The 10696-nt window shown below is 41.7% G+C and overlaps 3 protein-coding genes across 4 annotated transcripts; all 3 read right to left on the bottom strand.

Moving 5' to 3' along the window:
• Positions 1-870: 870 nt before the first annotated feature.
• Positions 871-2203, bottom strand: BCIN_04g02920 (hypothetical protein). Its single transcript, XM_001557166.2, has 2 exons — positions 2046-2203; positions 871-1996 (listed from the first exon to the last, which is right to left on the bottom strand). The coding sequence occupies exons 1-2, from the start codon at positions 2083-2085 to the stop codon at positions 1065-1067; spliced, it is 972 nt and encodes a 323-aa protein (XP_001557216.1). The 5' UTR covers positions 2086-2203; the 3' UTR covers positions 871-1064.
• Positions 2204-2460: 257 nt separating this feature from the next.
• On the bottom strand, positions 2461-3291 carry BCIN_04g02910 (hypothetical protein). Its single transcript, XM_001557167.2, has 2 exons — positions 3070-3291; positions 2461-3015 (listed from the first exon to the last, which is right to left on the bottom strand). The coding sequence occupies exon 2, from the start codon at positions 2948-2950 to the stop codon at positions 2522-2524; it is 429 nt and encodes a 142-aa protein (XP_001557217.2). The 5' UTR covers positions 2951-3015; positions 3070-3291; the 3' UTR covers positions 2461-2521.
• A 494-nt stretch (positions 3292-3785) lies between these two features.
• BCIN_04g02900 (hypothetical protein) lies at positions 3786-5256 on the bottom strand. Of its 2 annotated transcripts, none has more exons than XM_024692494.1 (2): positions 4974-5256; positions 3786-4838 (listed from the first exon to the last, which is right to left on the bottom strand). In XM_024692494.1, exon 2 carries the CDS (start codon positions 4577-4579, stop codon positions 3890-3892), a length of 690 nt encoding a protein of 229 aa, XP_024548269.1. In that variant the 5' UTR covers positions 4580-4838; positions 4974-5256; the 3' UTR covers positions 3786-3889. The 2 variants fall into 2 exon arrangements, with proteins under 2 accessions (XP_024548269.1, XP_024548268.1); XM_024692493.1 differs by having other exon boundaries at positions 3786-4749.
• Positions 5257-10696: the final 5440 nt, after the last annotated feature.

The following is a 10696-nucleotide window of genomic DNA, read 5'->3' as shown; positions in this document are numbered from 1 at the left end:
CTAACATATTTGAGAACGATCATTGTCGTTCTCTGAAATACGCCTACAGCAATTAGATTGGTTTCATCTCACCCATCTTTCACCTGTCTACCAGGCGAACATCGGCTCGTAACATATGAATCCAAAAGCTGCACCCTCTAGCATCCAAAAACATCACCTTTGGCGGAGTGGTATTGAATATTGCTTAATATTGGAATGATGTGAGTAGGTACAGTGGTCCATAGAAATATGGAACACACTGGGAGAAAAAACCTTTCGGTTGAAATCTTGCCCATTTTTTTGCTTTTGAGGCAGAAGAAATTAATAGTAGGAGTTGGCAATTTTGGTTTTTGTTGATGGAGGTGGTCGCGGGTGAACTGGAAATGGGGCGCTAGGTGAATGGAAACGGTGAGATGGGATGACAGCGTGCGGGACGAATTAGAATTTTGGGGGATAAGGAAGGGAGTGAATAGTTGGCGATGAATTTGACTTAGTTGAGCGGGCTTGGAAGCATAATAAATGAACTATGTATGTGTGACCGATAGGAGATCTGTTGCATTTTTGACAAGTAGTAAAAAAGGGTTCACCTTACTGCATAGAAGACAACTCACAATCTGGACTCTGCTCTAAGAGCTGGGCTTCAAGTGTGAAGATAGTCTTTCATTGTCTATAAAGTTTATGCAGCAGGCATTGGAAGAAAGTTAGGTGTCCTTAATAGTAATTTGATCTGAACACTCCCCGTTATCTTTATAGCATCGTATTCCGCAAACGCAGAGAAGCCTCTCTGAACATTCACTCTGCTCTTGCAAATATTTTGCACATTGAATATCAACACGGTCATCATAAATACAGAAGGGACGATAGATATTATATAGAATCTACCATCAATTTTGGCCAAAACACCATCTCTATGCTACCAATTCTAGTTTTCTCTATCTTGATTTCAGATATCTACTCTCACAAAAATTATCGAGATACTCACACAAATGTATATTAGACCTTACTAAGCTCCAAATTCTGACGAGCTCGAAAGATAGCTTCCTGTCCATCCCTTCAGTCGCTGATATCCGTCACTTCATAAGATCTCACATAGAAGTACTTCTCATAGGAGGCTCATCATCAAACTCCGAATCCTCAACGACGTCCAGAGAAGCATCTTCCCGTGAAATTGTTATATCACTACCATACAAGTCTTCGGAAGCGTCTCGCACAAATACTGTTTCCTCTATATCCCAATCACTCGAAGTATCCCGCAAAGGCGTCGTATCACTGACGTAGGAGTCTTCGGAAGCTTCTCGCACAAAAATTTTCTCCTCGACATCCCAATCACTTGAAGTATCTCGTAAAGGTGTTGTATCGCTGACGTACGAGTCGTTCGAAGATTCTCGCACAAATGCTGTTTCCTCGACATCATCCCAATCACTCGAAGTATCCCGCAGAGACTGTTCGTCATCCACGACAGAAGGTTCCGGCAGAAACATTCTATGTGTTCTTGGTGACCTTGGCGCCAATTCAATCTCAGGGGATTGCTCTCGTTCAAACGGATCGAAGATGTTTATCTCAAGAGTTCCATCCTCCAACGTGGTCAATAATGCGTTCTTAATACCCTCCCGAAGCGAACTGTCCATACCAGCCATAAAAGAAACAATTAATCGGAGAGTTATTGTGGATTTTTCATTCATGTAGGCAAACAATGCGTACGGATCACTTAAGAAAGGATCACCCTCAAACTCAGTATCGAGATTACCGAATTGTTCCTCCCATCTGGCCACAAGCAATTGTTGATTAACGGGGTTATCTCGAAGAATGCTTATAAACAGACGTCGAAAATTGTGTCCTGGAAGAATTCGCAATGCTGCGACAATTCTGCTCATGGTGTTTTCCTTCTCCTCTTGTCTCTCTTCGATTTCTGCTTGGATGGTTTCGGATTTTTCCTGGATTGTTGGAATATCAAGGTCTCTGGTGGCTATGAGACGAGAGATAACATCTTCAAGCTCATCTATCTGAAGTTTCATAGCTAGTTTGATTGTTAGAATTTTGACTTGTGTCCAAGGGAAACCACATACCAGAGGTGAATACCGCTCGCCCGGCCGCAGTGCGTGCCATTTTTTATAATTGACTTTGTGACTTGACGAAAAAGTTGATATTGCACCGAGAAAGGCTTCAGTTGAAGATGTAGATATAATATCTGTAAATGCAACCTAAAATCTCAATCTATGTTGTCTTATGTGTGTTTGAAGTTGTGGAGGATGAGAAGAAAATTGGGAAATTATTTTCATCCTTAAATATGATAATGGATTCGTGTGTCCAGCAGCCTGAATTTTTTTTTACCAATCATTACGGTTGATATTCACTTTAATTTTGTCACTAAAGTTCAACAATATATTTAAAATATTAAAGCTGACATACGAAGGACATAGATATAGAGTTGTTTTTCAGATGTACTCAATTTTGCTGCATTCTCTATATAACTGCCAGCACTGCCTTTGTGACGTTTCTTTCTGGTCATCACCAGAAACCTTCCACAAATCAACAACGAATATCAACTTGGTAGAGTAGAAGGAAAGGCTTGTTCGGATCCATCCCTTGGAATAGCGTGGACAGAATTCTGGCCGAAGTCGCGAATTGTGAAAGTGCCATCCATCTGTTCAACCAACAACTTCTTCTGCAAGATTTCCTCAATGAAACCGTTTTCGATAATAAAAACTCTGATTACTCTACGAAGGTTTGAGACACCGATTGTCTTGATGAGGTTGATAGATTCCTCACGTTCCGGCGTATGTCCAGGTGTCGTTTTCAGACCACCTTGCTCTTCAAACCAATCTCTGGCGATGGCATTTCTATCCAGGATCTCCATAATAATTCGTTGAGCTTTATCAGTTGAAAGTTGCTCGACGGCTTGGAGTAGAACTTCTAGTGCCGCTGTTCTTCTCTTTTCGATTTCCTGAAGACCTTTTTTGATATCCATCATGTCGACATCTCCGTCCTTGAGAAGTTTTGCAATGTTTCTACCCAACTGACATCCAGATTGGCTGTCTATGGAACAATTTAGCAGTTGATTAAATTGAAAAAGCAAGGACTTGTACTAACCAGGATTCAGATAATTGCGATTAGCAATAGGACTTATGTTTGGTGAACCAGACTGTTATTGACTGTCAGCAAATATTTTCAAATCAACATCTTTTAATTACATGCCATTTTAATGCTACCGTGTGCGAAGTTGAGGTGTAAAAGAGGAGTCTTTATAAATCTTGGTACGCTGGTGAGAAGCTAAAATTGTTGATTTGAGAATGATACGGATGGTATAGTATCTAACATGTAGGTCCTAGTTTTTAAAATGTATTCTATCAAGAGCTAGCTGCATACGAAAGTATCAGCCCTTATATAAAGGCTACTGGAAGAGTTGATATCTTCGCATTCGCTTAAGTGCAGCTACAAAAAATGTTGAATTGAACTCATTCACCTGTGTTCACGCAATGATCGATCTAGAGCGTATTCAAGCCCAAGGGCTTCTAATAATCACTGCTGTTTTGTCACTGATACCTTCATTCACTATAATTTCAAATTGGCAATCTCGCTCATATCTATAGGCTTCGACTAATAGTCAGTAGATACCCAGCAGATGCTTGGCTAAAATTTAGACATCAAGCCAAGCGCAGTGCTACAAGAACATTGCAATCCAAAGAGCGAATAAGATGATGTGCATTTCAGACAATATTATGAGATTAAAAAAATGGTAGTCAACTAGATTGAGTTAAAAGGAATTGTCATTTTAGGATCTAATCTAGTTGTCGATTAGTTAACGTTGAGCCCCACAGCACAGAACTGTTTATTGACATAATGATCTCCCATCATTCCCCCCCTCTCCCACCCCTCTACCAAGGCTTCTCTGAAACCTCCCCATCCAATCTTAATAACCGATCCCCCTCATCTCATCGCCATACGATTCCACACGTTCTAAAATACCTCCATCCAGAATTTCCCGGATCTCCCACCTCTCATCCACCACCTCCCGCAACAACAACCCCGTCAATAAACCCCTCACAATCCTATTTCCCACCACCAATTCCCTCACTATATCTACCCATCTATAACCGAACACTTTCCCCTCTCTCTTCCCCTTCTCCTCCACATCTTCCAACAGATTCTGTAACCACAAGCTAACCAAGCGATTACGACTCAAAAAGATTCCAATTCTCGTGATTTCCTCTGCGGAGAATGCATCAAGCGCCTTCAGAATGAGATATTGTCTTACTGACTCTTCGCCTGTAGCAATGCCGATGTTGTTAATATCCGGATTGGGGATACCGTTTGCGCGCTCGTGCATCTGAGAGATGATTCTGTTGTGGGTTTCTAGGTAGAGAAAATACTCTTCATCATTTTGGCGAGTGGTGAGGAGAGTGGGGGGAGAGGGAGTAGAGGATCTTGCGCGTCTAGGTGAAGGAGGTTGAGATGAGGATCGTGAAGAGGATAAGAACCAGGATGATGATGGCCTAGTTCTTGAGGAAGATGTAGTTACTTGCTCGTTCTGATAATTGGGATTCATAAGCGCGGGGCTTGGATGGGCGTTGTGTGGCCAACTATTCGTATTGTTCTGCATTTTGAAAGTGTTGACTTTTTGTTGCTAATATGCGTAGAATTTGTGGTGATGACAATGTCAGAGTAGATGCTGTTGAGTGCTACTGAAATGAACCAGGTAGTATGTTTTCTCAAGGTTTGATGAAAAGAGGGAATATGTATAGTAATTTAATGCTCTTAAGTAAGAGATGACTAGAATAATACGGTGTTAACACAGCCAGCTCAAGTCTTATTGCTGTACTATTGTATGGGAACCAGAAGAAGGAAACCACCGTAGATATCTATTCACAGTGAGATTTCGAACTTCGGTATGGTAGCCTAACTGGAAATCTTTTGACAGGATATCTCTTCACAATATTCTAATGCAGAAATCCAGTGGGCTAAAGAAAACAGTGTGCGAATTGGTTTGAACGTACAGGTAATCTTCGACAAAAGCAATAAAAGGCTTCGATAAATCCAGCAGGTAGACTCCGAGATGTATAATTACTCGAGGGGGTTCTACTAGATTGATGAGCTAACATATAATATACATCGGAGAAATAGGACAGAGTATCTTCATTCTGATTCTCTTCCATGATTGGAAATTTGCTGTTGGAGTTTAACGTGCGGCGGTATAATGAAATACGATGATGAAGTTGACGATAACACAAGAGAGATAGTATATTGAAATCTCATGTAACCTTTGACGAAACAATAGCCAGTCAATCTTTTCCCCTCCTTCCCGAAAAGTACGAAAATAATTATCCTGGAGGGAAAGAGCAAATAGCAAACAACATTTTACAAACTAAACATTCTTCCTAGCAACAAATAAGGAAGTAAGAACCACAGGATGTCTAGATGGTAGTAATTACTAAAATACCCAGCATAACATCATAATATATCTACATATATATATTTATCACCCAATCAAATGCTCAGTATCCAAAATCCAGATTGAACGTATATAAAATCAACAACATGGCACACTTCCCACCATCCCATCCTCAGATACAAACAAACTCTTTGCTCCCCCCAGTACTCAAGAATCTACAGACACGAGATCATCCCCAGACTCTTCAGTACCCATCTCGCATCCCCCCCCTTCTCAAAAACAAAAAAAAAATCCACCAAAAAGAAAGAAAAATCAAGCACAGATTAAAACTAAAACGAGAAGAAAATCGAATGAGCATGAAATTCCAAATGCCCAATCTGCAGACTGCAAATAAGAGAGATGTAAATTGATTTCCGCAGATTGGATGAAGATATCAAAGCTAGCCCAACCAAAGAAAGTAATCACTTGAATATACACAAGGAAGATTATATGATAATAATAATAATAATATACGGATATATCCATAAAAACAACCCAACATCCATCATCGAGCAAGCACCAAGAATAAATAAATTAAGCGACTCTCCCCTCCTCCCTTCCCCCCCTTTCCCAAACAAATAACAATCAAGACCAAGCTCATCCCCATCAACCACCCACTCTATAGAGCACATCAATCCCCCATCCCTCCAACAAACAAACAAATAAACCCACGATTCAATATCCCCACATACAGGAAGGAAAAAAAAAAAAAAAAAAAAATACGTCACCTCAGCACAAAACACCACCCTCATCCTCATCCTCACCCCACTCTAACCTTCTAGAAGTCTTCCTGATTCCGCGCGCGGCTAGAGTAGTCAATCATCCACTTCATCATTACATTACATATATCATCACATCATATCAAAATTCATGACGCCACATCCAAATAAACGCCCCCCCCTCCCCTCCTCTCTCCCCATCGGCACTCCCCCACGGACCCAACCAAACCATCAAACTACAAACCCACGCCCCAATCCCGCACCCCAAACTTCCATTCCAGAACATCCCCCCCAAACATCCTTCCAGAAGCTTCCCCTCACAAATAAGCACCGAATACAAGGATCACCCGCCAAAACCCAACCCATCTCAACTCAGGTCCCTTCTGCATTCCCGATCTCGCGCATCTCGCGTCCCGAGTCAAGTGCCGACGATCGCGCTCGCAAATGTAAGTAGGGTACGAAGGGTCTCTCTCTCCCGCGACTCTTGCATGCATGCATGCATGATTACTTTACTTGACATTGGACCCCTAAATGGACCCCTAATTTCCTCTTTGGGTTTTATGTGACTATCATAGGACTTGATTTCTATGGATTTACGGTAGGGATATGATGTGATGCGATTCAGGAAAATTGGGATTGGGATTGGGATTGAATGAAGACTCTGATTCGCTCAGATTTAGGTCATGTCAGGTCAATCGGTCTATCTACCTACCTACCTACATAAATCACCCTCGGGATTTTCGGGCCATTGATGAATCATTGAAGTTATGATGAGGAAAAAGCATGATGAAAATTATACATGTGAGAGTGCAATATGTTTACCATTACAGTCGAGTAAGTAAACAATTCCAACGCTCTCGCGGGAAGGAATATATGAATGCATTCCACTCCTCCGCGAGTTAAAGGGTGAGGCGGAGAATGTCATCCATCGCCGTTTTCTATTTTATACTCATCCACTTTTGTACTTGACCAATTACGACTAGAGGATGGAAATGAACCAATTGGATTATTTCGACTGCTGTAATTATAGCACGTGGTTCGTATATATATTTGTATGACGGATTGGAGATCAATACCTAGTCATCAACTATGATATCCGTAAAATACATAAAACGTATAAAAAAAACCTAAAATAAAATAAAATAAAATAAAACGATATAAGATGAGATAGACAGGAACGAAAAATCGGTTCGGAGAATTGATTCGGGGATAAAGAATTTGATACTACCGATAATGATGACAATGAAGAAGATGAGGTGAGAATGTAACTAAAGACTCGATGTTTACTCCGAATTTTGAGGCCCGAAATCACAAAGGCCGAGAACGACATATAACTCTAGCGCCGAGGAAAAATGCACATTTATCGGAGATGAATGAATAATTACAGAGAGAAATACAATAGGTATGTGCACATGTAACTTGAGTCAATGAGACAACGAGAATAGATGGTGAGAATTACCTACTCATGTGACATCTATCACATGTCATGAAACTCATCATGATCTACTCGGTACGTACTCTAGCCTCCCCTACCCCTCTTCCCAAAAAGCTCCATCAATGCAGTGAAAAGGAGAAAACTCTTCTCTTCCCACCGCCTCGCGCTGCTCATCAGGAAATGCGGCTTTCATCGGTCTTCACTCGAAGCCGCAAGATTCACCTATCTGGCCACTATCGTAGCACCCCCAAATCACACAACATGTACATAAATTCGCATGCACCACCAACCCCTCGAATCCACGCTTCGGTCGTGAGAACCTCCAACGCGAAAGTCGCCTTCCCAACCATCCAAGCGAGATCAAGCACTTACCTAGCTTTTGCGTAGAAACCGAACCGGAAAATCATGACACATTTCAATCCCAATCCGTGTCAGCGAAGCGTACCTGAAATCTTCACATTATCATCACCGCACGCAAAAATCATTTCTGCAGCGGAAAATTATCTAGTTAACTATCGGTCAGGTACCAAAAAAAACAAAAAAACACGTGTTGTTCGTTTCTGGTAGGTGTGAGTGAGTACAAACATCCATACATCGGTTAGTATACGCCGACACATTATGCATCTAGAGGATGTTACATATGTATGAATACGCATTTGAAATCCGGAAGCAACGACGGGCGTGGAGGAATACCAATTGGGTATTGAGATGTCATTCATCGGACTGTCTTGCATTTGAGATTGTATATTGTATTGTATTATATTGTCTCCGTTATGAGCCAAGCATCGTGATGAGAAGGTTGTACAGAGGATGTCATTTTGAGCGGTCTGGATTTAGGTCGGTGGTCGGTTGGTCTTCCTGCAGGTTTGGACGAATGTGCTTATGAGCGGGTCGAATGGAAAATTGGAAGGAAGGCAAGGCGTACTCTGTATACTCCGTACCTACCAAGAAGTGATAGATGGATTGTAAGCGCCCAATTATCTCCCTTGAACCTAACCTGCCATTCGGCATTCACGCCGATATGGAGGCTATTTCTCAGCCCTCTTTGACCATTCCATTCCAAGCAAACTCTAATAAAGCTAAAAGATTCACATTAATCGTTATTCATTCACCACCAACGAGTCCAAGTCAGCAAGCAAAGTAACGGAGATCAAGACATTCCCCAAACCCCGTAAGGCCGTCGGTTCATCTCTATAGTATAGTATAGACCAACCCAAAACCCCACCTCGCACACACTCTCAACCGGCGACCCCGAAACCCTATCCTTCCTTCCCATCCTTCCTTCCCATCCTTCCCTCCTCTTTTTTTTCCTTCCCACGAGGTCCTTCCCTCGCACGACCCGGTCCACTCTCCCACCCAGGCCAGCCCAAGCACGAATCGCCACTCGGGGTTTTTTCAATCGAGTGATCACTGTGACACCGACCGAGTAAAGCAGGAAGCAGGGATTGGATAAATTAGACCCAACAAAGCAATACGCTAGAAGGCTGACAGCACGATGGAACAAATGAAAGAATACGCGTGGCGCTCTTCTAGAAGCTTTCCTTTTTGGAGAAAATTTTCTTTCGCTGGACCGTTGAAGGGATGTTTGCAGATGGGTGTGGGTGTGGGTGTGGTGAGAAGGCGTGCGATAGAAGGTTCCTTTCTTTTCTTGAGGCAAGGGGCACGTTACACCTGCGTACTAGCTAGTTGCCGGTAATGCAATGTAATGATAATGATAATGATAATGATAATGATAATGATAACATAACGATGACAATAATACAATGTGACAGAAAATCTCGACAAGATCTCGAGAAAGTTCCATTCGCCTTCCAAAGCTAAAGAGTGCCACATTCTGAAGATGGACCCTCTAACACCACACCCCATTTCAATAGCCACACTCTTCCTTCCCATTCATCGATTCATTCATTCGTCATCATCATCATTATGCATATATGCATATTGAATATGCATGTACATATGCATCTACACAAATCCCATGTTCTCTAGCTCCCTCGCTCCCAAGTCAAACACAACAGCGATCATCACACTACGGACATCAAGCTCCCGATCGGGAAGAGGGCGAGAATAAGCATGAAGGGGGAGATAAGCACCCAAGCTATCTCAGATAAATAAACATATGAGACAGCCAAAATGATCAAACAAAAACCAACCGACGAAGCCGCGCGCCCCAAAATCGAAAATGTGATTCAGAATGTGGAATTGTGGAGGATGGATGGATGTATTGTTATGAGTTACAAGTCATCCGAAGTGTGAATTATTGATTCGTACCTTACATTTGCATTCTCGATTCTCACCCCGCCGCTGCCCATCCCTCCTAAGCGATCTAGACATATCTCTCTATCTTACCACTCTACCTGCCAACCAACCTACCTACCAGCCGTCTGTCTCTCCCCTCTGAGTCCCTCCTCTCTCTCTCTCTCTCTAAGCCTCTGTTTCGCCGCGCAAAGTTGAAACAACCTAACAACCCAACAAACCATCAAAACCCTAGTATTTGCACAATCCAATCCAATCCAATGTATCACACATTCCCACCGTCCCTCTCCATCCCTCCCGCAAAATCCAAAGTACACAATTCTTTCTTTTTCCATCTGACAGCTTGCTTGGCTAGCTAGCTAGCTCTGTTTGAAGTTAAGTTCTGTTGCCTTTCTTTTTCTTCTTTCAAGGATGCTCTGATTCTTATATTATCATTTCGTTTCATTTGGGTTTATTTACGCATATAATATAGGTAGAGTTTTATAGTTATAGTACATACACACACTCTACAGAGTATATGTGCAGCTCGATTCGGTTATCTAATCACATCAAGTATGTATCAATCACATCGGGATCATCGATCCATTCTGAAAATCGGGAAAATCTCTCGAGAATACTTCTAGTGCGTGTTTCTGGTACTCGTATGTATTGTATTATATTGAAACTCACATCACATATATGTAGGGAATTGAGTCGCATGAACTGCGATATAATATGATAATCTGTTTATCTAGATCCTAGGAGAAAAGAAAGAAAGATTGCCGATACTTACTATAATTATATTGAAGTCAACGACGGAGGAAATAGGAAACCAAAAAAAAAAAAAGATAAAACAAAAAAAAAAACAGAGGAAAAAGAAATAACTATAGGATATATAGT

Source organism: Botrytis cinerea, chromosome 4, assembly GCF_000143535.2.
Source record: "Botrytis cinerea B05.10 chromosome 4, complete sequence".
Lineage (NCBI taxonomy): Eukaryota > Fungi > Ascomycota > Leotiomycetes > Helotiales > Sclerotiniaceae > Botrytis > Botrytis cinerea.
This window is presented reverse-complemented; position numbering and strand designations above follow the sequence as displayed.

What these genes read in the sequence shown, in the direction of transcription:
- BCIN_04g02910 (XM_001557167.2), bottom strand. Translation starts at nt 2,950, where the DNA reads ATGATGGATATCAAAAAAGGTCTTCAGGAAATCGAAAAGAGAAGAACA.
- BCIN_04g02920 (XM_001557166.2), bottom strand. Translation starts at nt 2,085, where the DNA reads ATGGCACGCACTGCGGCCGGGCGAGCGGTATTCACCTCTG. An exon ending in GCGAGCGGTATTCACCTCTG is followed by an intron (nt 1,997 to 2,045) that starts GTATGTGGTTTC and finishes CAATCAAACTAG; the next exon opens with CTATGAAACTTCAGATAGAT.
- BCIN_04g02900 (XM_024692494.1), bottom strand. Translation starts at nt 4,579, where the DNA reads ATGCAGAACAATACGAATAGTTGGCCACACAACGCCCATCCAAGCCCC.